At 37.3% G+C, this 26,523-nt stretch overlaps 1 protein-coding gene across 1 annotated transcript in view; it reads left to right on the top strand.

The window, feature by feature from the left end:
• Positions 1–26,523, top strand: part of VPS13B (vacuolar protein sorting 13 homolog B) — an 809,204-nt gene that overhangs the window by 416,433 nt on the left and 366,248 nt on the right. The window contains exons 24-28 of the mRNA XM_004697697.2: positions 7,713–7,884; positions 8,448–8,562; positions 10,118–10,184; positions 14,361–14,769; positions 20,400–20,511. Of these exons, the coding sequence (XP_004697754.1) occupies positions 7,713–7,884; positions 8,448–8,562; positions 10,118–10,184; positions 14,361–14,769; positions 20,400–20,511 (875 nt within the window). The remainder of the gene's footprint in view (positions 1–7,712; positions 7,885–8,447; positions 8,563–10,117; positions 10,185–14,360; positions 14,770–20,399; positions 20,512–26,523) is intronic.

Raw genomic sequence — 26,523 nt, 5'->3', positions numbered from 1 at the left:
GGTTCACTGTATCACCATTCACACCACTGGTCCTGAAGGGATCATCCGCCCTGGATTCCCTGTGTTTCCAGTTCCTATCTGTACCAGTGTACATCCTCTGATCTATCCAGACTTGCAAGGTAGAATTGGGCTCATGATAGTGGGGGTGGGGGTGTAGGGTGAATTTATATCTTTGTAGTACTGATTCTTTTTTTTTTTGTAGTACTGATTCTTTTAGTCTATGACATGGTATAGTTCTCTGTTTAAATTACTTTTTCAGTATGGTTTTTACTTTTATTTTTAGAGGTTTTGCCTAGTTTTGATTATATATATTTCTTTTCTATTCAACCGAAATTGTTCCTACTAATACTTTGTATAGAATTTTCATATCTTTATTCATGAGTGACCCTGGCCTTTAATTCATCTCTCTCTTATTTTTGGCATACCGTGTATACTCGTGTATAAGCTGAGTTTTTCAGCACATTTTTAATGCAGTTTTTGTGGTAAAATTAGGTGCATCAACTGATATTCTTGTCGGCTTATACTCAAGTCTGTATGGTAATTTTGTGTCAAGGATATACATATATGAAATGAGGTGACTGCTGTGTTGGACTTTTCGTTGTTGCATTTTCTGGAACTGCATGTATTGCCCTTCTTTCCTTAAATATTTGGGAAAATAAAGGTGGTTTGTTGATTTGTCTTTTCATATGCCATCCTTTTTCTTTTTCTTTCCACATTTAGTTGGCACTGTAATTGCATTGAAATTGGTTTAAAGACAGCAATTACTTTTAATTCCTTCGCCTGTGTTTTTAAACTATGTTTTATTAGCTGAGTTTAAACTCTGCTTTTTATGTATTAAGAAATCCAAACCCCCAGCCTGTGCGATCATGAGGTGTTATCGGGACCAGGTAACAGGCATCAGAAGACCCATAACAAACAAACAGACAAACAAAAATCCATATTGTTGAGAACGAGAAGGGTCAGAGCAGAGACCCAAAGTCCATCTGTAAACAATGGGACATCCCCTCACAGAGGGGTCACAGGGATAGGTTGAGTTAACCAGGGCGTAGTAAAGCATCAAGGAAACACAATATTCCTCTGGTTCCTTGAGGCGTCCTCGCCCCCACTATCATGATCCCAGTACTGCCTTTCACTGCAGGTTAGACTGGAGCAGAACCTGTGCACAGGTACAGATAAGAGATAAGAGTTCACGACACACAGAATCCAGGAATAGAAATGGGAGTAGCAATACCAGGAGGGTAGAGGAAGGTGGTGAGTGGAGGGGAGGAATTGGGAACCAATTACAATGATCAACATATAACCACGCACATACACCCTCCAGGGGGACGAACAACAGAAACCATAGGGGAAGGGAGACAGCGGTCAATGTAAGATACAAAAATAATAATAATTTTTGGTTTATCAAGGGGTCACGAGTGTGGGTGTGGGGATAAAATAGGAGCTGATACCAAGAGCTCAATAGAAAGTAAATGTCTAGAAAAGAATTATGGCAACATTTGTACAAATATGCTTGATACAATTTATGTATGGATTGTTATAATAGGTGTAAGAGCCCCCAAGAAATTAATTAAATTAATTAAAAAGAAAAAAGAAATCCAAACCCATTACAATCTAGTTGATTCTGTCTCCTAGGTGCCATTAGGATGGCATAGAACTACCCCTTAGGGTTTCCAGGACTGTAAGTCTTTCTGGAGGTGGACTGCTCTCTGCTTCTCCTGTGGAACAGCTAAGGAGTTTGAGCCTTGACTGTGTGGTGAGCAGCCCAATACCAAGACCACTGTACTATCAGGAATTCTTCTTTTCCTGTGTAAATCTTCAGGAGTCCTACGCTAACTAGTCTGAACTGATGGTGAGCCATAGCCTTTCTAATAGTGTGATCATTGAATTAGCACTTCTCTATAGATAACACATTTGCATTCTCACTGCCATCCACTCGATTCTAACGCACAGTGAACCTCTAGGGCAGAGTAGAGCGTCCTCTGTGGGTTTCTGAGACAAAGCCTAAACTTTCTCCCATGCAGTGGTTGGTGGATTTAAACTGCTAATCTTGCAGTAGCTGACCAATGTGTAACTGCTATGCATGGCACAAGGGTTGCCTACATTGGCAATCCACCCAACTCACTGCCATCGAGTTGATTCTGACTCACAGCAACCCTAAAGGGCAGGACAGAGCTGCACTTGAGGGTTTCTGAGACTGTCACTCTTTCTGGCCCAGTCCTTCTCCTGAGGACCAGTTGGTGATTTAGAACTGCTGTCTGGAACTCTTTCCAGGAGTAGAAAGCCTCATCTTGCTCTCTCAGAGTAGCTGGTAGTTTTTGGACTGCTGAACATGCCACTAGTAGCCTTATGAGTAATAACCACCAGGGATCCTATAGAGGTCCTTAACTTAGGAATTCTTTAGTTAGTAAAGATGTTTTTAGGTAGACTTAGGAAAAGTCACAATAGATTCAGCCTAATTAGGCTGGTTGGTTGTTTTTGTTGAAAAGAGGAGGAGAATGACATAGTAAAGAATACATAGACAAAAAGTATTAATTTTAAAAATCATTTTATTGGGGGCTCTTATAGCTCTTATAACAATCCATACATTAGCAGTATCAAGCACATTTGTGCATATGTTGACATCATTTTCAAAATGTTTTCTTTCTGTTTGAGCCCTTGGTATCAGCTCCTCTTTTTTCCCCTCCCTACCCCACCCTCACACCCTCATGGACCCTTGATAAGTTATAAATTATTATTATTTTCATGTCTTACCCCACCTGCTGTCTCACTTCACCCACATTACTGTTGTTAGTCCCTCTGGAGAAGGGGGTGGAGTTATACGTCAATCATTGTAGTTGGTTCCCCATTTCTGCCCTTCCCCCACCTACTTTTCCCCCACTCTCATGGTATTGCTACTCCCATTACTGTTCCTGAGGGCTTTACCTGTCCTGGATTCCTTGTGTTGAAAGCTCTCACCTGTACCGATGTACATCTCCTGTCTAGCCAGATTTGTAAGGTAGAACTGGGTTCAGCATAGTGTGGCGAGGAAGCATTAAAGAACTAGAGGAATGTTGTGTGTTCCATCGGTGCTATGCTGCACACTGTCTGACTCGTTCCTTTCTTGTGATTCTTATCTTAATTTTTTAAAAGGGAACATGGGAATTACATAATTATATTTGTTAAAAAATTTTGCTCCCATAAGGATTTGCAATCTTAGAAACCAAAGTATAGGGTCATCGTGAGTCAGAATTCACTCAGTAGCCATGTTTTTTTGTTTTTAGGGTATTCTAGAATAAGTTCATAATCTATAGCCTCTGAAAATACTACACTCATATAAAGTGGTAATTTGGATGTCAGATTTCTTAGTGTTTATGTAGTGGGTTATTTTATTTTGTATTTGTTGTATGTATGAGGGTATTTCAAAAGTTCATGGAAAAATTTTATCTCATAATTCCATTTTTCTTTGAACTGTGTAAAGTCTTCTCATATGTGTGCTATTTTTGATGTTATCCTTCTCATAGCAGTTATTTAAGATATAATTATAAAGCTTTAGGAAAAAATCTGAAGTACTGACTGAATTCTATAGCCTTGATTTACGACTCTCCCTAAGGTAAAAATTGATATATCAATCTTCCAATATTTAATAGCTTAGTTCTTGAAAAAAATTGCTTATGCTATTTATTGACCCAGTGATTAATACTACTTAAGCTGAGTTTTTCCAAAAAACCCACTATGATGTGGTTTATTTCATAATTCCAATAATTATTTTTAATGATTTGATTTGTCCCATACATCTTTCTTTATCTAAGCTGTGCAGCATTCCCTTGTTCTTGTCAAACCATTTATGTCAGTGTATAGGTTCCCCAGGAGCAGTTAGGAGTTGGGGATTCTTTTTCTCACAATGTTATCTATAATTGTTATGATCTATACAGTTAAATGATTTTGTATATTAATTTAAACTCTTAAATGTAAAATATCAAAATTCTTTTGATTTTTCAATGAAATGAAAACTTAATATTTGACTGTAAAGTTATTTAACATTAACAGTTTTAGCAAAAGTTGTCAATTTCTCATACTTGAAATGCAGTTTACGTGCTATTCAAAGTAATAAAGATCCTATCTTCTAAATAATGACCGTTCTCAAATTATTATTCCAAACAACCCTCTAGATGATATATTTAGATTGTACTTTTTTACTCAATGCTGTGTTAAGAATGTTTCAGAATCATTTTAAAACTCTTTAAAATAGACTCAGTTAATATTTTTCTATCGGTTTCTCTTCAACAATTAGGGAGAAACATTTATTCAAAATCTACTCAGCATACCATTTGGCTTGTCAACTTATCTTTTGATGAATAAGTGTAGACAGAACAAAGAAATTAAGCAAATTGAGAAATCAAGGTTGTAATATAACCTGTCCAAAACAGTCAATAAAATATTTTGTATCTAGTCCTTCTCCTATTTAAAAGTAATCATATCAAGGAACATCCTTAGCCTCTCAAATATTGGCTTAGTTGATTTTGTTGCTTTAAATATGGAGCTTCATTTTATAAATGTGTCTTGGTCATATGAGGTTACCTTACATTTTGTGTTTGGTTCTATGAATTCTGTATTGGAACCCCTTTGAAATCTCAGTTGTGATTCTGTTTTTTCAGACAAAACCTTTTTATTCAAAATAGATCACAAGGTTTTTTTTTAATCCTTTACTATTTAGAATATTATTTTTCTTGGTCAATTGTTTCATGTGTTATTTTAAAATTCCTTCAAATATAAGGCGCTCACTTACTCAAATAGAGTGTGTTTATCCAAACACACTCTAACATTTGTTTGTATTAAATAGAAAAGAAGTATTTGTTTACATGATCTATGGATGATTTATACTTTAAACTAGGAGTAATTCTTTTCATGCTGACATGTTGATAGTGAGCCCCTGCTTGGGGCTGAATATGGCTCTAGCTTCCTGAATTTCCATCTGGGTGGTGGTACAAGGGATAATATGAATGAGAGACCTAAGTACTGACCTCAAAAATAGTTCATCATTTTTCCTACCGTTGCCCTGAAATAGTGCTAACCAGAGTAGTGGAGACCACAGCAGGCCACTTGTTACTGTTGACTTACATACAAACAGTGGTGAACGTGTCTAGCCCCAGGGGAAGTTTTGTGATTGAACAAGACCGTTGGAGTTATTTTGGTAAGGGAGAATAGTAAAATGGCCTAAACTATGATCATCACTGACTTCTGAAGCAGGCCAAAGATAAGGGGCTCAAGTGTCTGTCCTTCCTGGTGAACAAAAGGTCAAGTCAGCTTGGGGAAAAAAGAAACTCAGTATTTTGGTCAATTTGCAACAAAATGGTGAAACAGGATTTTCCTGTCTGTTTTAGGACTTGGCATGAGGAGGTATGGGAAAATAGTTCAGCATCTCTGATCTGGCCTTGATTTTTACTCTAGATTTGGAAACAACAGAAAATTAATGCTTAAACATATTTAATAATGCCTTCCCAAATGCTGTAAGTCCAAAAGGAAAATTGAAACTGTATGAAAGAGAGCATGATTTTTTTCCCTCAAGAATGTTTATATATTAAATCTGAAGCCGTAGTTTTCTTAGAATTCCTATGGACTACACTAAGTAGCGTTAAAAATGAAGATCTAGACTTGCTGATTTGAGGTCTTGCTTTCTGGGCAGTTTTTCATTCTCAGTGTTGTGATATCCTTGTGTCTGTTTGGGGTGCGTTAAATTTATGCATGTTTCTGCGTTGTTACTTTGACAGCTTACCAAAACCCTGTTCTGTTTTTCATGGCTTCTCAAGTTCTAGGAATGTCATTTACAGTAGATGGGGGACCACTCCCCGCCATACCCACATACTCCCCACACAACACCCCAACTCATCTCCATCTCAGAAAATATTTTATATGTAAACCCCACAACATTGAGGTGTGCCCTGTTCAGAACAAAAAATGACTACCTTGTCTTGAAATTTAAATCTGTAATTTTCTGCCACAGTAAATCCTAGGACAGGAGAAAGACAGGGCTTTCCACTCCCATAAAGAGTTACAGGCCTCAGAAACGACAGTTGTGCCCAGTCCTATGGGGTCGCTATGAGTGGATTTTGACAAGATGGCAGGGAGTGAAATCATAGAACACTGTTGCTTTAATACACTTGCCTGTTCTCATTTGCTCCTTTTCTGGAGATTAAGGAAAATTGAGTTTTCTTATGAATGAAAGATATGAAACATTGAAGTCAAAGTAGCTTCATATGAAAACCCTCTACCCCATGGCTGTCGAGTCAGTTCTTCTCATATTGGATCAGCATCTTCCCATGTGTAGAGATGCTGAACTGTCTGGTAGTAGCCCAACACGTAACCCACTATACACCAGGGCTCCATTGTAAAAACCATTTTGCAGAGTAGACAAGAGCCGGGAGAGGTTGGTTCAGACACTTACCTAGAATCACTTGTCCACTCTCTTATGTGCTGATCGCCTCTGCCTTACAACCTGCCAGACTAAGGATACCTATATATAACTAATGCATGTATGTATATAATAATGTATATATTAATATATGTATATTGAAGTAGTGATTATAATAATGACTATATGTACATTTCTTTTCATCAAACATTCTATGGTGAGTGTATTTTATAGCATGTTTTCCAGAGTGTCAGTTTTAAGTTCCCAAGTTTTGTTTGTAGATGTTAAATGGCAGCAATGTTTGGGATTTTTAAAACTCAAAATACTTGGTAGTTACTTAAAAAACAAGAGAGAATACATCAATGAATCATTTCCATTTCCTGCTTTTAAATCTGGAGGTATACAATCCAAACCAGGGCTTGTTTTCTTTGGGGGCCACTAAGGTCCTAAAAAGACCTGATATTAAAAGCTTTGGCAAGCAAATGCATTAGGTCTAAATTTAGAACCTTGTGCATGCATATCCTGAGTTCGGCAAGCTTGCCTTCCAATTAAGAAATACTTAACCATATAAAACATTAAAAAGTTATTGCCAAATCTAATAATTTTTGTGCTATCTCCTTATTTTGAATGTAATGGGCATGGTGACTACTTTGCTGCTTTTAAAACTTAAGGACTCTAAAACCCAACTCACTGCCATCAAGTCAATGAAGCTGACTCATAGCAACTCTGTAGCACAGGGTAGCACTGCCCCTGTGAGTTTCTAGATTGTAACTGTTTATGGGAGCAAAAGGACCTTCTTTCTCCATCAGAGCTGCTGGTAGTTTTGAACTGCTGACCTTGCGAATCATAGCCCAACTCATAACCACTATGCCACTAGGGCTCCTCTGTAAATACCTTAAGCTTTGTGTGTGTGTGTGTGTGTGTGTGTGTGTGTGTTCCTAGAACCTGTGGCAGCTATTCAGCTCTCTTGAAAACAGGCATGAATAATACGTAAAAGGATGGGTGTGACTGTGACAGTACAACTTGAGGCATACATGCAGAGCTGGATTTGTCTCTGGGCTGTAGCTTACAGGCCCTGCGGGATACGGGAATGCTCGTTGTGATTCCAAGTTGTACTGGACCCTTTGGTACTTTAGAGAACACTAGAATGACATGCATGCACACCTCAACTGTAAGACCATTTGATTAATATATGTTTATATTGATCAGCCATAGTTAATGTGGGAACATGACAAGTAATTGTTGCAAGTGTTAACACCCCACCCCCATTTATATTTACTTAAGTGACGAAGTGCTTTGTTGTTGCTTTGTTTCCTTACCCCAGGGAGATTCTGCGCAAGCAGGTGATGACTCTCCATTCTCAGATTCTGTCACCTTGGAACAGACTACAAGTAACATTGGTGGAGCCAGTGGGCGTGTTAGTTTATGGATGCAGTGGGTGCTCCCCAAAATTACCGTCAAGCTCTTTGCTCCTGATCCTGAACACAAGAGCACAGGTACAGGGCTTCTTTCCTTCCTAACTGAGGAGCTCCAGGATTAAACCTATTTCTAGAGCAAGTATTAGATTTTCCTTTATTTGTCATTATCATTAATAATGATGCACCATCAGATCTAATTCAAGCAGTACTTATTAGAAATACTACTATGTTGAGTCTTTCCAATATATGTTTCTCTGTTCAGATGCTCTTTGAGTTTGTGGTAGCTCAATTTTTTGCCCTGTTTGTGTTGAATTTCACTCTAAAGGCTATGAGGTTATTCTTTGCAGACTATCGCGTTGATGCATTATATCATTGTCCCTGCTTGTATCGCAGTGCTCCTCCACCGGCATCAGTGTCCAGGACCTCAGGCATAGAGTGGAATTATCCCTGTCTTGAAATAGGTGTCCTTCCTTTATTATGAAAGTTGTATTGCGCTTATTATAGCAGAAGCGTGTATGGTTAGCAAACAGTTCTTGGTGTGTCCATTGATGTCCAGGATGTATATGTAAGAGTAACATGTAAAAAAATGTTTTATTGATCGTCAGGCTTGTATGGATATTAATGTTGGCTTCTTACTGCAGAAGTTTGTATGGTCAGTGAACTAGAAGATCTCAGCGCTTCTGTAGATGTCCAGGATGTATACACCAAGGTGAAATGTAAAATAGAAAGCTTCAATATTGATCACTACCGAAGCAGGTAAATTATAAATAACGAATATGGTCAAAGCTAATTTTTTTGAAGAGTCTTAAGAATTTTTTAAAATTTCAATTAAATTAATTAAACATGATATACACACTTTCTCTGAAAGATGATTTTTAAAAAGATAAATTGACTAAATATATTTATTTGTCACTTATCTATATGCTACAAGAAGTTTTATATTTTACCCTAATAAAATCTGTTAATCAGTCTCTCCACTGTTATCTTAAATCAAATAAGCTACTTTTTAATATCAGTGACAGAATTTAGAGTGTATGGCATATTTTTGTTACACAGTTAGTGGCTCTTATTTTAGCTGCACTTCCTTGTCTACTCAATTTCTGTTCCTTAGCACTCTGAAGACTCTTTATTTTCTTATAAATATACATGTGGCTGATGTTCCTGGAGCCATTCTTCCTTAATCAATGTCTAAGAAAAGTATGATTATAGACAGATGTCAGGTAATTGCAATAATAAATAATGTTAGCAGCCATATTACATTTAAATATTCTCACAAAGCCCTATCACAGTTTGCTATTAATTTTTCCCCAATGGGAAAAATCATTTGGAGTTGAGATATAATCAACATACCATAAAATTTGCAATGCTTTCCTTAAATTTATTTTTTGTAAAGCATGGTATTTTAAATTGTATATTATTTTGGCATAGAAATAGACTTAAAATCCATTTGTTTCATGATTTATGGTATTTATTCATCCAATAATTATTTATTGAGTAACTTCAAAAACGTGTTTTTCTCTATTACATATATATATATCAATCACATGTCCTGAAACCATTTTTATATGATAAGTTTCTAATTCTAGATTAATGGTATTTCTATTTTTTATATTATCATATTGTTTATGTTATTAAAAACCACATCTGTCACAGCTGAAAAAATCGTGCCATAAGTGTGAAGTACAAAATATTTTTATGGATACATACTAAGATATGTTCTAAAGTATTATTTTACCAAGCACGTATAAGAATTGTTTTTGTTGCATGCACTAATTGCCTGTGATGACTTGGCTTTAAAGTGCATTTATGAGCTTTTTAGATATTTTCTAATGATATGTATATATACCAAAAGAATCCTTGTAAGTGATTTATCTAGATTATATTATAGTTGAAATAATTTCTTTATGATTTATATGATTCATATTAGTGTGATTTCTATTTTAGCTTACTGTTGATTTTTATGGCTAAATTTATATAAATTTTAAACATCTAGATAAGTTTACTTTCATATCCGTTTAATAAATGTTTACTGAATATTTATCATGAGCCAAGCCCTCTGCTAAGCATTGCAATATAATGTGGAGCAAAATTAGAATAAGAGCTAAATAACCAAATAAGTGTACATTTTACCATGAGGACAAATGCTTCTCTTCAGAACATCCAGGGTATAGTGTTAATGTCAATTGTTTTACTGATTACGTTGATAGACACACCTTATAGTGCTCATAACTATTTGCAAAAGTTATATGTACTCAATTTTTTAACTCAGAAAAATTGAAAAGAACAGATAAGGTGAACTTATGTCTTCTAGGCCAGGGGAAGGTTGGCAGTCAGGACATTTTGAAGGAGTATTTCTACAGTGCAAAGAAAAACCCGTGGTGAGAATCATTTAGTAATTACAATTTCTAAAAAATCTATTATACAACTGTTTCTCTTTGTTGTTTCATGTAATAGGACTTATGGTTACAGAAATTAGAGCTCAGAGTAAATTCTTTTTGACCTTTCTTCCAAAATTACCCTGCTTCAAAACTATTTCTCCAAATTGCTCACTTTTGTAACCATATTCCTGTTACACAAATTAAACAAATATCAAAAAGTAAAGGTAAGATTGCTTTTATTAGTGAACAGTATCATTAATGTACTATTTTGTTGTTTTTGAAAATTGTTTCCATTTCATCACTGAGTTTATGCTGACTTTTTATTTACCATGAGCTAAACATGCTGATTTTACACTAAGAAGTAATTATTTTTCATTTATTTCCATTAACATTGGTTTTGCAGAGGATCAGCCAGACAGAGGCTATACCCTAGCAGTGGGTCAGACTAAACCTATGCAAAATTAAGCAAAATTAAAAGCTATCCAGATTTGTTTGTTTTGTTTTGCATATGGCTTTTATTGCTTTTTATCTTTTCAACCTTTTTTTGTTTGCTCCTGTCCATCACTTCAATCCTTGGGGAAGAGTGTTGGTCTTGGGGGCAAAGTGGAGGTGTCTTCCTTTCCTGTACTGACAAGCTGAACAGATGCACCTTGTTGGTTTGACCCATCAGCAAGCAGGACCCTTTCAGTAATTGTTCTGGCTTCTTTCCTCCTGTGAGAAATCATTTTTCAATTATGCCACTGAGCTTCCATTAACAAGAACTCAGAGGAGGACACTGAACTCTCCCACAGAGGCAGTTCTGGATTCTCTTTGTCTTCTGTATCGTCGACTTTGTAAATTAGCTAGAATACATTTTTTGGGTCACTTGTGTCTGCTTCATCACTTGGTTTTTGTAAATGTGAGTTTTCACATGTATAACCAAGTCATTTTAACCATAACAAAATCAAATTAGGACAATTAAATACATCTTTTTTTGTACTGTGCATTTATTGAGTGGTCAAGAGTTACTTGACAGTAGTGCTTTTATTTATTTATTTATTTGAGGAGTCTTGTTTTTTGTTATTTTCTTCTATTATTACACTATCCCCTTCCCACAACTAACTCAAAGTACCCTATTTGATACTCTCTGGGATCCAGGCATGTCTGGGCTTCTGCCACTGGTCTTGTCAGGAAATGGTAGCCTGTGGAAACCAGTACTTGACAAAAGCTAAACATTGTTCATTCTGATTTTTCTAATGACACAGCATCTCTGAATATATTGTTAAGCTAATTCTTTTAATTGATGCTCTCAAAACCTTTAATAGACAAGTAACTGTTTTACATGAAGAGCTTTGGTAATCACTCTTACAAATGTATTCAATCATTACCAAGATTATTACATATTCTCTTAGCAGATGTGATATTTGTTTCTATTCCTTCTTTTGAAGTTGAGTGGGAATTTAGGACATGTCATTCCTCACCTCACTGCTCTGGAGTCGATGCCAACTCACAGCCACCTACGGGGCAGACTGGGATGGCCCTGCGGCTTCCCGACACCGTGAACCCTTATGGGGGTACAAAGCCACCTCTTTCTCATGCATAGCGGCTGATTGTTTCAAACTGAAGAGATTTTAAATGATTGTGTTTCTAGATTTGTTTTATGCATGGCAAATGCCATTTCTGATTTGATTTTGAACATTTCCAATAATTGTCTCTCAGGAAACCTTGGTGGCACAGTGGGTTGTGTGTTGGGCTGCTAACCACAAGATCAACAGTTTGAGACCATTAGCTGCTCTTGAGGAGTTTTCCCTCAAAAGAATTACTGCCTTGGAAACTCACAAAGGCCATTCTCTTCTGCCCTGTAGGGTCACTATGAGTCGTAACTGGCTTGATGGCAGTGAGTTTTGATTTTGGATAACGCTGGAAACAACTGTCTGTATGTTTTTCATATCTGTTGGTCTGTGTAGATTTTATTTTCCCTGGTGAATGTTCATCAGGGCCCATAAGAAAAATGTTATATTTTAATTCCTATTCATCAGGAACACCAATTTTTAGTAACACCCTTAAAATTTTGTCCTTTATTATTAATTTTATATATGTTTATTAATATTTTTCTGTGGTTCCTAACTTAAACAGATTAAAGATTAATATTATTAATTGAAAAGCAATACTTATACTGCCTGAATTCCAGCTAGTACTTGTTTCTACTTTCATCTTTTACTTTTTCTTATATTGGGAGGATTAAGTAACTCATTTTTTAACTGTTTTAACTACTTTTGGACTTTGTATTTTATGAGTTTACATCACATATGTTTACAAATATTTTTTCCAAATCAAAGTAGTCATACTATTTTTGGGATTCAAAAGTTACCATTAGTTAACATATACTTTGCTAGGTTATTTAGTGTACCAAATTCTGACACCTCCCCAAAGTCCACTATAGACATCTATAGAAGCAAAGTTGCTGCCTGGCCCTGTCCCACGTATGCGCTCCCTCCCACCCCTACCCGCCCCCCACTGCCCACTGGGCCTGTAGTACAGCTACCATCTTTACCCACTGGAGCCTGCTTTCTTGCAACATGCTGAGAGTGGGGGCACTTGTTTTCCCTTACTGTGTGTTGTTTTTTTGTTTGAGCATGGGAATAAAAAAGAGGTATCAAAAGAGAAGTGATGAGAGAGTTGGACACCATTCAGTGCACTCTCAAAGCAGATTCTTCAAAAAAAGGCGTATACCACATGTTCCCATAAATGCCTTTCATTCCAACTTTATCATTTTTAATGGTCAAATAATGAATTAAGAAAAAAAACTTGTAGTGAAAAAATTTTATCTTGCCCTCTTCCATTGTAATTTTCTGATTAAAAACAAAATTAGCACTGATAAGTGATTTGAATACTTTTTTTTTCTCAAATAGAAAGGAAGAAATTGGAACTGAAAGAGGTTTACTAGTAATGAGATAACACTGGCTACTTCATATACTTTGGCCCCTTGTTTATATCAATATAATCCACTCTTTTGCTACATCTTTAATTTCAGTCCTCTCTGAACATCAATTCTTAGACCCTAATAGATTTTTTTTTAAAAACGTGTGTGTGTGTGTGTGTGTGTGTGTGTATCAAGATGTGGGTAGAGTGCTAGGAAACTATAATATTTTATAATAATTTTGGCTATACAGCATAAAGTGTTTTATATACATTTGATTGATTTATTCCTAACACTGTCTTATCTTTTAAAGAAATCAGAAGTATGAACTTTAGTCTTTAAAAATTGTCATTTTACTGTCATTTCTTTGTAGACTGCAACTGAAATATGAAAGTTCATTAAACTTTTTTCAGAATTATTTGTTTTAAGTAATTCATTATGTATATATTAATTTGCAGTGTTAGACTTGAGGAACATGAGTAGTAAAAGAGTTAGTAAAGTAGTAATCAAGGTTATGGCCACTGAAAATACGTCATTTCAGAAAGACAAATGTTTCCATTTCCAGTAAACATGCACTGATTGCTTTGATAACTGAGCTCAGGAACTCCATTGGGCTGCTGGCCGGAAGATGAGCAGTTCACTAGGCCCAGGCACAGTGGGGGAACGATGTGGCAGTCTACTAGTGAAAAGGTTTGCAGCTGGGGAAAGCCTGTGAGGACAGCTCTTCTCCATTCGGTGGGGTTGCTAAGAGTCAGATTGACACAGTGCTAGTGGATTGGATTTTTAGTTTATTTTCCTATAAAGAAGCCCAATTATAAGAGGAAAGCTCTGTTCTTATTGTAAGGTCCCATCTACCTCAGGCATACCTTGTCTATGCTGACCATAAATAAAACTACATAAAATGGGTTCATTTCAGGTTCACCTGAATAAATATAGCAACATATTAATAACCCTAATGAAAAAACAGCAAGAAAAAAAAAAAAAGAAAAAGCAAGAATTAAAACGTGAAAATTTAGAGGTGGTTGATAAGTTGTGACTATTACAGAAAGTGAAGAAACAGTTTGAACAGCCACAGAAAGTTAGACTCGAGTTCTAGAGCTGAGGATTCCCAAGTTTCCCCTTAAACCTAGTGATAGTCCTGATTGTGGTCATGCAGTGGTATAGAGTTAGTGAATCTCAATAAAACGTGAAAGTGCAAATTGAAGTAGTTTTCTGCTTTGAAATAGTTTTCTCTCTCATCAGTTCAGTGTGTGTACTGTGCTTTTTTCCTGGAACAGACAGCTGCAAAACCTTTAGATGGCCCTCCTCAGCAGCATGGATTTCTCTCTGTGACATACACGAAAGCTGTGACCAAAAATGTCCGCCACAAGTTAACGTCAAGAAATGAACGAAGAAGTTTTCATAAGTTGTCGGAAGGTTTAACTGATGGTTCCCCTCATTTCCTTCATGAGATTCTTCTCTCGTCACAAGCCTTTGATATTGTCCTTTGTTTTCCTTTACTTCATGCCATTGCGAGTATATTTCAAGCAAAGCTACCAAGGACCCAAAAAGAGAAGAGGCAGTCTCCTGGCCAGCCCATGCGAACCCATACACTGACTTCCCGAAATTTACCTTTGATTTATATCAACACAAGTGTCATCAGAATTTTTGTCCCCAAAGCAGAGGAAATACAACCTACGGTTGGAGGTATCTGTCTTCTGATTTTGTTGTTTATTTTAAATCCTCTTTTTTAGGAACCTTGCTTTCTGTTTGTTTCCTGGTTTTGTTTTTGAAATCTGGGCAGCTGGTTTAGGTTTCAGGTTGGTATATTTTTGGAAAGATTAAATATGCCACAGTTAATAATAAATCTCTGGAAGATCACATCAAGGGTTTGGGGTGGATAGCTGACTCCACTTGGAGACCTCATGCTCATTAATTATAATAGTTACTAGAGTTGAAAATTCAAGATTTTTTTTTCCTTTAGGATTTTTGCTAGTAAAGGTTATTACACTTTTTTCTCATTGGTTTTAGTAAACTCAATTCTTAGTAGATCTCTTTCTCTCTTTCTCACACACACATGTACACAAAATTTCTACAAGTTTAATATTTACCCAGTGATTATTGAAAGAGTGACTGTGGGTTAATGGTAATGTTTTGCTAATACTAGACCTCTTTCCTCCAAGCAACAGCTTTTTAGGTGTACTTTTTGGTGACACGGCATGGTCTGTCAGTGGTTCTCAACCTTCCTAATACCATGACCCTTTCATACAGTTTCTCATGTGGTGGTGACCCCCAACCATAAAATTATTTTCGTTGCTACTTCAACACTGTAATTTTGCTACTGTTATGAATCATAATGTAAATAACAATGAAGATGTATTTTCATTGTTACAAATTGAACATGATTAAACATAATTAAAGCACAGTGATTAATCACAAAACAATATGTAATTATATATTGTGAAATATTTGTGTGTTTTCCAATGGTCTTAGGTGACCCCTGTGAAAGGGTCGTTCGACCCCCAAAGGGGTCGCAACCCACAGGTTGAAAACCTTTGGTTTATGTGGAGAGTGAATACCTAACAAAAGGATTGCTTGATCAAATGTGTAGTGATACAGTCAAATTGCTTTCACAAATGGCTCCACCAATTTACATTGTTCTCTCACTTGTTACCAAACTGTGAGCTTTTATTCAGGCTCACTGGTGAAAAACCCACTATTTTTTTAATAAGTTATTAATCTTTTCTCTATCAGTCAATAAGAACTCATTACATATAAGCTTTTTGCCTGATATAAATATATTGTACACATCTTTTCAGTTTTAGTTTTTGTCTTCAGCCTTGTCCGTGTGTCACTGTATGCTTGGCCATGAGGGTATGGTAAAACATCTCTTTGTAGTATGAGAGGGTATGGTATAACATCTCTTGAAGGATGAGGGTATGGTATAACATCTCTTTGAAGGATGAGGGAGGGTATGGTATAACATCTCTTGAAGGGTGAGGGTATGGTATAACATCTCTTGAAGGGTGAGAGTATGGTATAACATCTCTTGAAGGATGAGGGTATGGTATAACATCTCTTTGTAGGATGAGGGTATGGTATAACACCTCTTGAAGGATTATGAACTTCTGGAAAATCCGCTTGTCCTTAAATATAACAGTGTATACAAAGGGTTGATGGATTTAGGTACATTGTTGCTTTGTGTTTGTTTAGTTGTTTTTTGTTTGTTTTTTTCCCTCTGTTGCTACTCTGGAGCCCTGCAGGTGGTAGTAGGTGACACATTGGGTCATTGAGTTTCTAGCCAAAAGTCATTAGTTCAAACCTACCAGGTGCTCTTTGGGCAAAAGATAAGGCTTTCTGCTCCCATAAAGATTTATGCCCTGCCTTATGGGGTTCCTATGACTTGGGATTGACTTGATGGCCATAGGCTAAAAGAAAAAAAACATTTTTTTTTAAATTTTTATTGCTAACTACCCTTACCCATGAGGGTAGAGAAGGTTTTTATTTCCTGAAGTAAAATTCAAATAATAGAACTCACTTTTTCAGCCACTTTAAAGTAAAAAAAATTTTTTAATATATTTATATGAAAAAAAGAATGTTTCCATATGAAGGTTATAATGTGACTAATCAAGAAAACGTAATCGAATCAGCCATAGCATTAGAAATAAATAGGATTACTCAAATAGCTAGTAATACAATCAAACGCATAGCATTCATTTTATTCTAGAAAGGCTTTTTAGAGGACCTTCCCAGAGTAATATTTTTATCCGTTCAATTGAACTAAAATGTGTGAGCTTTGTCCTGATGCATTTGATAGCACCACCACATTCTGCCTCAGGAGAAACTACAGTGATGCAATGATCCCTGAGCAATCTGTGCACCAGTTATAAATGAAATTCAACTTTCAAGTTTAACTTCTTAATATACCTAAAGGTCATTCGGCTACACGCTTACTTGAACCATCTTTCTGTCTTCAGCTGAAAATATTGCAATGATGAATTTCAACCTTTTGTTGATAGTTTTTTTAAGGGCAATCACTACAGTTAAAACTTTATGTAAATAGAGCATTACACAGTGATAAGTTCAAGTACTTTTGAAACTTTACATGTTTTATTTAACTTATATTAGACAATTGAGGACTCCAAAATACTGTTATTTCCAGAGTCTTATATTACATGTTACTACCACGGAAATTCTACTCTCTCTTCTGATGCAAGCTCATGGGTTCTGAGCTTTGTTTCGTAGCCTTTGCATTTCCATCCACACATGCACTTGCATGTATCTCTACCCACCCACCCTCATACGTATTCTACCACCGCTTGCAAAGATGACCCTTTTCAGCCATGTTTCACATTTTATTAACTATAAAACATGTCTAGAAGGCTGTTAATAATAAGAAAAATATAGGATTCTCATATTGTATTAGTCAGGGTACTTTAGAGAAACAAATCCACAACAACTCATGTATAAGAGAGTTTTATGTAAAGAAAGTGTGCATCACGAAAACATCCCAACCCAATGCTGCCCAAGCCCACAAGTCCAACATTAACCCATTAACCCAACACCAGCCCACAAAGTCCTCCACCTCAGAGGCAACGATGCCAACTGCAGGAGGAAAGCTGAGTCAGTGAACAAATAAGCATCTCAGCACTAGCAGGGGTCTCCACACGGCTGCTCCAGCACCCAGGGCTGCATCGGGATAGGTCCATGTGGCTTCTCCTTGGGGATGTCTTGTAGGAAGTCAGTCTTGCAAGCTGAAGCAGGGAACTGCTAAGGCAGCTGCACCCTGGTGCGACCATCACAAAACAAGAGACCTGAAAACTTGAAAGGCGACTGAGGCTCACCAAGCCATTTATCCCTCCGCCCTTCAATTAGCCCCACATGTGATTATCGGCCAGGTTGGCACAATAAACTAACTAACTCACATATATATTTTGGGAAGTGCTATAGAAATTCTGGTTTTCACCCTGAATATTGTTTGTATTACCAGCACTGATTATCAAGATTCTGAATCTACAGGTGTTTAACATCCTACTTTAACTCTTTTATTTACGAAAAAGGGAGTATTTCTTGGATTAAGTATGTCTCTTTTAGATGAGCTTAGTTTTTAAAAATACATTTGAAGCAAAGAAGGAAAACATTCATTTTCACATTGAAAATCCTTCTAGAGGGAACATTTCCTCATAGGGGCCAACTATTAAATGCAGGTGAAATAAACCAAAAAAAGGAAGCTTGTTTCTTTAAAGTATAAAGTAACTGGGGGGAACAAAATGACTCAAGGCACTTCCTTATATAAATACATATTTTTATTTTTCCCTATATACTTCAAAGATATATTTTGATAAGCTGAATACTTTATTTAATAATATTAATTATATCAATCTAGTTTGTGACTGGTCTGTTTTATGTGCTTTTTAAAAATATATAACTTCGTAGTCAGTATAATCTAGTGAGAACACTTTTGGCTCATACAGAAACAGAATTCTGTTCTTGGATCTGACTTTGTGTGTCACACCAAGTACGTCATTTTTCTTCCATATGTACCTCATTTACTGCAGTGTTTCTATTACATTTCAGACTTTCATATGTTGGGTACTATCTGTAGCCTGGAAGAACAGTTAGCAAGTACACTAATTGCACTTTTGTGGTATGGTCTATTCTCCAGACTTACTATTTATTGATTTAATTGATGCCTGCTGCTTAATCAGAGGATTTCCCACATGGAACTATTTGATAAGCTTGGCATAAAATGCAAGATCTGTGAAATGTAAACAGTGTTCATGGTCTGGCCTATAGTCATTTGAAAATAGCGCAGCTGCATGAGAAGCAATTTCCTATTTGATCTTCTTTGCTGTGGACATTTAAAAGTATTGTCTTTACTGTGGCATCCATATGCTAATATTTATTATAATAACTTGCCTCTCTCCCCCTTTTGCAATCCTCTCCTGACCCCACCCACCCATTCCTCCTTCATCCTGCGATTCCCAGCTCACTTTGTGGGCATCCTGTTCTGGCTCCTTCTTTCACGCACTGAATATCTTTCTTCTTACTTCTCCTGACGCTCTTAATTCTGACTTTCTTTTTGGGACTAATCTAAGTCAGACCATACCAAGTGTACTGCTGAAGCAGCTGGAAATAATCTCCTAGCTGTTGCATTCTTTGGGCACCAGAGTTTGGGAAATATGGCTTGTCTGCCTTTGCAGGCGTGTTCTGCTCAGGATATTTCTGAAGTTGTGCAGCTCAGTCCTTTATTCTGCTATTTAAAGAAATTATTCCGTTTACTTTATAGTTTATTTTAACCCCAGAAAGTTGCCTATTGTTAAAGTTTTAAAAAGTGTTTTCAACAATTATTGAACTGCTGTTCATAAGTTGAGAAGATGGAGGTTAAATTTAATATAAACTAACAGGGACTAATCAAAGACCCCTTTGCACTTCTATTTTCACTCCTTATAAAAGATTTTATATTAGCTGGTGAATTAGAGCAAAAAGCATTGATTGAACTTCATAATGTAAGAATGAATGGTTAAATTTTTAAGTCATTTTATTGACATAAAATCCACGTACCATACAATTAAACAGTTTAAATACAATTAAAATGCTGTCGTCTTCAGTACTGCGTTAGATTTGATACATATTTTTAGCTTTTACTGTTTTCTGAGATATTTCATCTTAGATTTGGACTTCTTAGGAAGTAAAATTTTCACCCAGGTGTGAGATTATTGTTGGTTTACTAATTTTACAGTAGACATTCGTGTCTAGAAACAATGTGTCTCTCCTTCTTGTGTAGTATCAAAGCAGTCACTCGAGGGTGTCCTGACAGTTCACATCTACGAGTGCTGTTCTATGCACATATCATCGTTCATTAGTATTTGTCATGTAAATTTTAAAGGCTTTTAGAATGAGGAGTATGACTGATCCTTTTTTATACCCTTTACTATATTTAGACTGCACTGGAACCTCAAGATGGAGGGCTGACAATCACTTGGGAAAAACAAAGATCTAGTTGTATGAGATTGTGACATTAAAGAAATTATACCTTCTAAAAACGGCATATATATATATATATATACACACACACACACACACACACATTCATGTTTTAATGTTGATTTTAGTTCCACCCCCCCATCATCATGACAGAAAATAATTTAATAGAATGTAAGAGAACTGGAGAATTGAGAACATTTTTGAATATTTTATTTGACACAGTTTTCCTGTTTTATTGGTCTCATGTTAATGTATCTCTGTCCCATTCCCTTAGAGAATTCTCCCTTTTAGCCATGAAGCTATGCCTTGATCTGAAATAGACATCATGAATCTCTCGCTTTTGTTAACAGTGAACCCAACAGCAAAAGAAGACTCTATGGTTTTAAAGATCGGCTCTGTGACCATGGCTCCCCAGGCTGACAATCCTCTTGGCAGATCAGTCCTCAGGAAAGATATTTACCAGTAAGTTTATTTTCTTATGTTCAGTCTTGCAGTAGTTTTTCTGAGGGGAAGAAAAAAAAAAGTACACTGATCAATAAAACTTGCATAGTGTGGCCTGTAGAAATACTTTTCATTCGGGACCTTTTGATATTTAAAACCAGGTTTTTCTGATTTTCTTCAGTTGTGGCTTTTAAAATTCATTCAGACAAATCAAGTATTTCTGTGAAGTGTTGATGAATAACAGAATGTAAGTACCCAAGTCACCATAAAACTGAAGAAGTGCAGTTTGGAAAATTTTAGCAGACTTTAAATTTGACCAAATCTCTAATCACTTAAGAAACTGAGGTCCTCTTTAGAACTACCACATCCTGCTGTCCTCAAGATGCGTATCAAAAGTGCAGGCGTTGCCTTAATTGAAGCCTAAGCCATTATTTGAAATGTAGGACTGTGGATGTCATATGGATCAAAGCTGTAATGCAAAGCAAGCTTCTAAGGAGAAATTTCACAGTAAACACTTTCTGCGAAAATGCTGTGTTCTGGATTTCGTCACTGACTATTGCAAACCACACCAAGCATACACGGACAACTAAACTGGTGAACACATGTAATCAACATGATAAAAATAATATATGCTTCGTACTGAAGTTGGCACTGCTGCCAGACATAAAAGGACAGTTGCAAATCATAACCAAGTGAGAAAAGTCACAGAAATACAAATTAACAAGTGTCTGATTTTTCCTCTGGTCTGTTTTTCAGATGTCACAGTGTCAGTATTTTAAAAACTCAATTCCTACTGTTTTCCAATGGATATTACTGCGAGGAATGGGTATTGATTTTCATAATGCATTTATCATCTGGGAGGTGGCTGCTAATTTTACTTTGATTAGGACTAGGGATTTTATTTTCTCTAGTTACTCCGGTTTAAGTCACTGTGCATACTCGAGTATAAGCCGATGTAAATATCAGCCAAGGCACCTAATTTTACCGCAAAAACAGCAAAAAATTGTTTTAAATACTCGGCTTATACACAAGTATGTACGGTTGTGTGTGTGTGTGTGTGTGTGTGTGTGTGTGTTTGTATAACAGTGTGATTTATATGTGTGTGTATGTATGTATATATGTGTGTGTATATGTATACACACACACACACACACACACACACACACACACATAACTGAGTTGTGTTATCATGGCTCCTGCCTTGCATTGTTGATATTTTTTCTCTGGTAGTTTATAGGTCATCTCTTAAGTGAATTTTAATTCAGCCAGTTTATATAAAATCTTAGAGTGTGAGAACTGAAGGCGTCCTTAGGAATTATCTAATCCAATATTCTTATTTTAAAGATGATAGATCAAACAAATGAGTTGTCTCTGGTCAAATAGTGGGAGAGCCAATTACTTAGGAACTTCCTACTCCCTGAGAATCTTTTAGTAGAACCTCCATTCTGGTGAACACACTTTTCATTTCCAGCATTGGAAATATAAATAGGTATATTTATCTTTGATCTTCAGCTTCAGAAATGAATGCTCCTCAAGGAAGGTACACCTTCACTTTCAGTGGAAGAAACCTGTTTTGCATGAAAACCAAATCCTGTCACATTCATAGTGCGACCCACTGGGACACTTCCTTACCTCTCACCCCTTTGCTTGTTGTGGCACTTGGACGGATTGTGTGCTGAGGGCTCCTTGAGGTATTTTGTCCCTCTGCCAGGTCTTCAGTCTTTTTACTGGTCTGCTCCCCAAATGGTTCCATGGTACTAGTGCCCTTAATGGTTTTCCTTGTGCTCAACCTTTTGGCTGGGTGACTCTCGCCACTTCTTTGATCTCATTCACCACCAGAGTGTTGATGACTGCACCCTTTGTTTCCTCTTCTCTCCTGATTCCCTGCTCTTCCCCAGTGCCTGCTGGGCAGCTTTTCCCAGTTTCCTCTGCCCTCCTTGCATGCCAGAAAGTGCAATCAGTCAATAAACAACCAAACCAATAAACAACCAAACTGCAGGCTTCCTTTCCCTACAGAATGGCCTGGCCTACTCTTCCAGTCCCGGAGCCAAACCTGGAGTGCTGTGTTTGAGATCTATTGTTCTGCTTCTGATTTATCTCTAACCTGTCACTTCATATTTGGCCTAAGGCAGTCCAGGATCTTAGTGTCTCCCCTCTACATTTTGCCAGTAACCCTTTAATAGTATTTGGCTCACAGTTAACATTCAATAAATATTTCAGGCATCTCCCTATCTCCTTATGAACCCCTGTCCACCTCATTTCTCATGAAGACCATAAGATTCTTCTGAAAGTTAAATCCAATCATGTCGCTCCCCAAATTCTTACTCTTGCTTACATAATCTTGCATGGTTTTCAAAAATCAATCACTTAAATATCTGGGATACACCCATGGTATCTTATGCCTCTGTTTCTCACTGGAAGTGTTTAAATTGTATTTGACCTTGAGTTCCCTGAGGATTGGCACTGTTTTGTTCATTTTCATCTCTGTGACCCATGCTCCCATGATCCTTTTCCCCAGGTTTGTAATTTGTTTATAGTTGCCCTGCACCTCAATTTACTCATATTTAGAAGGAAGATAATAACCTTAGAATATCCTTCCAAAAAGCTCACTACCATTGAGTCTATGAAAACTCATAGCGACCCCATAGTGCAGTGTAGCACTGTCTATGATTTTCTGAGTCTGTAACTCTTTGTGGGAGTCAGAAGCCCTTTCTCCCACAGAGTGGTTGGTTGTAAACTACTGGCCTTGAGGATCATAGCCCAAAGTGTAACCACTAACCACCAGGGCTCCTCAGGCTTCTCTGAAAGCACAGGACGTCTCTTTGGGTGGCTTGGGGCACGAGAAACGGAGACCCAGGGCAGTAGTAGCATCTAGTGTTACAAGAGTGGACTCTGGATCCACACGTCTTTGATTCCCACCTGTGCTCTGCCATGATTAGCTGGGTAACATCGGTTACTTATTCAACTTCTTTGTGCCTCGACTGCCATGCGAAAAGGAGTAATCATGGTGCCTAGCTACTTCATAGGGTTTTCATGACAATTAAATGAGCTAAATTCTCTATATATGGCGTACAGTAGGTGACAGATAAGAATTTGTTATTACATTATTTTATGATATCCTAGGCATGTATAACAACTTTGGGGGAACCTTGTTCTCGGTCTGGGATAATTAACTCAACCTAATTGTTTACCCTTAAAAAGCGAAGTCCAAGAGTCATTTCTATAAGAAAGTAACAAAAGATATTTGCATAATCAGCCCCTGTTGAGTCAATTCCAACTCCGCAGAGCTGCCTCATAGGGTTTCCAGAGGTACAAGCTTTACAGCAGCTGACGGCCATACCTTTAACCCATAGAGTTGCCGGTGGGTTCAAAACACCGCCTTTCCGTTAACAGTTGAAAGCGTTAACCAGTTGTCCCACCAGGGCTTCTGCAGTATCCACTTAGGAGTTTATAAACCATATTTCAATGTCTCTGAAGTATTGTATCCTGAACATCAAAGGAAAAATGGCAGAAGTGAAACCACATTGGAATGAAGCAATCATATTTTCCAAAATATTCCTATAAAAAGTAAATGATTACATAATTCCTAAAAGTAAGGAATTTTCACTCCAAGCTAAAGTAGCAAGGAAGCAGCAATATTATGCAATACATTGTTAAGAGCTACATGAAAGATAGATGACTGAGTTTTCTGGAGAAACAAAACCAGTGACACATATGTATAAGAAATAACTATGTGAAGAAAGAAATTCCTATCAAGGAAGAAGTAGCCCAGGCCAGCTTAATTCAAGTCCTTGGATCAGATGGTGGCTGGAGCCCCTTCAGACTCATGCAGCTGCCAATTGATGAAGCAGGCATGCAGAGCAGGAAGCTGGGAGATCCCAGGCTGGCACAGAGTTGGGTGGATCCACGTCGGCCTTTGTGGTACAGAGGACTTTGTCAAGAAAATGAGAAGGCAGCCCACAAAATGGGGGAACAGATGTACAAGTAAGTGAATTTTATATTGACTATATAAAGAACTCACCTAATTCAATAATAAGACAACCCAAATGAAAAGTGGTCAAATAGCTTTAAATATATTATCTAAAGAAGTGCAAGGATGTTACTTTGGAGACTAAGGTGGGCCACGGGCTTTTCAGTTGTCTAATAGGCATGCGAAAGTTGGTCATCCAATAAAGAAGACCAAAGAAGAATCGATGTCTTTGAATTATGTTGCTGTCGAAGAATATTGAAAGTACCATGGACTGTCTACAGAACAAATCTGTTGTGGAAGAAGTACAGCCAGAATGCTTCTTAGAGGCATTGAGACTTCATCTCAAGCATTTTGGACGTGTTCTCAGTAGAGACCGGTCCCAAGAGAAGGACGTTGTGCTTGGTAAGGTCGAGCGGCAGTGAAAAAGAGGAAGGTGGGTTGACCCGTGGCTGCACTGATGGGCTCAAACACAGGAACAGTGGTGAGGATGGCACAGGACCGGGCAGGGCTTCTTTCTATTGTATATGAGGTCACTATGAATCAAGATTGACCTGGTGGCACTGAACAACAAAAAAGAAATTATAAAAATGACAATGTGTTCATATAAGGATGCTGCCCAACATTGTCTAGGGACGTGAAAACCAAAGGCACAAAAAGGCAACACTTCACACACACTAGGGTAGCCACAGTGCAGGCAATAAGAACTGCTGGTGCAGGTTTTGAGAAAGTGAAACACTCGTACTTTACTGGCAGGAACGTAAAATGCAGCCACTGGGGGAACACAGCTCCTCAGAAAAATAAACATAGATACACCATATGACCCAGTAGTCCTGCTCTGAGATACATGTCTAAGAGAGTCAAAGCTTGTGTCTCCTCAAAAATGTGCACTCAAGTGCTTACGGCTATTGTGATAGTCACAAAATGGAAACAACCCAAAGCTCTGTCTACTGAGGGATTGATAAAATTCAGATTATCCATACAAGAGACTATTATTCTATCATAAAAAGGAATGAAGTATTGATATGTGCAGTAAGCTTAGAAGCATTATGCCAAATGAAAGAAGCCAGATGTAATGCCCACAAAATACGTGCTTTAATTGATGCAAAATGTCCAGGAGAGAGACAGAAAGTAGAAGAGTATATACTAGAAATTCAGGTGATAAGTGAAAGGAATGACTGCTAATGGACTTGGGCTCTCTTTTGGGGGTAAAAATGTGCTGGAATGAAATAGCATCAACAACCACACAATTCTGTGATGATGGTAAAGCTCACTGAAGAGTACACCGGTGACTCACATTTTGTGCTTTGCACTTACTCCTGCTGGACAGTGCAGCAAAGAAGTTGGCACTTTCAACCCACCCAAGAGATGCTGTAGCAGTCTGCTTCCCACAGTTCACAGCCTTGGGAACCTTGTGGAACTGATCTACTCTGCCTCCACATGGGGTCATGAGTCGGAATCAACCTGATGGCAGCCAACGATGCCAACACTGCCACACAGAAGGCACTCGCTGCCCTGCGTCAGTTCTGACTCGAGGGCAGAGTAGAACTGCCTTTATGGATTTGCAAGGCTATAAATCTTTACAGAAGCAGAAAGCCTCATCTTTTTCCTGCAGAGTGGCTGGTGAGTTTGAACTGCCAACCTTGCTGGGAACAGCCGGATGTGTAAGAATGTGTAAGACTGTCTAGGTGGGGCCCTATAACAAACCTAGGGCGCATTTTGCCCTGGAGATGGTTGGAATCAAGATGAGTTGAGTTGAAGTAAAACTACAAATCCAACCCAACCCACCTCATTTTTTCTTTGCATTGAAAAGATATAGCCTTTACTCAGACTGCTGGCTAAGAACTGCCTTCCTTCTCTGGGGGAAGGAGAACTAACTTCAGTTTCTTTATTTTATTTATACATGATTATAATTAGCACTGAAAAAAATTTATAAAATATCAGAAACCAGAAAATATGATCACTTCCAGACAAAATAGGATCCATTCCAAACAAGAAAATATGATCCGTTCCAAGAAAATATGATCTATAAAAGACCCTAAGAAGAGTAAGGTGTTCTAATTAGT

Source organism: Echinops telfairi, unplaced genomic scaffold, assembly GCF_000313985.2.
Source record: "Echinops telfairi isolate 266 unplaced genomic scaffold, ASM31398v2 ScPeMD7_1;HRSCAF=3_0, whole genome shotgun sequence".
NCBI classification, from domain to species: Eukaryota; Metazoa; Chordata; class Mammalia; order Afrosoricida; family Tenrecidae; genus Echinops; species Echinops telfairi.
Note: the sequence above shows the minus strand (reverse complement) of the source record. Positions and strands in the feature narration are given on the sequence as shown.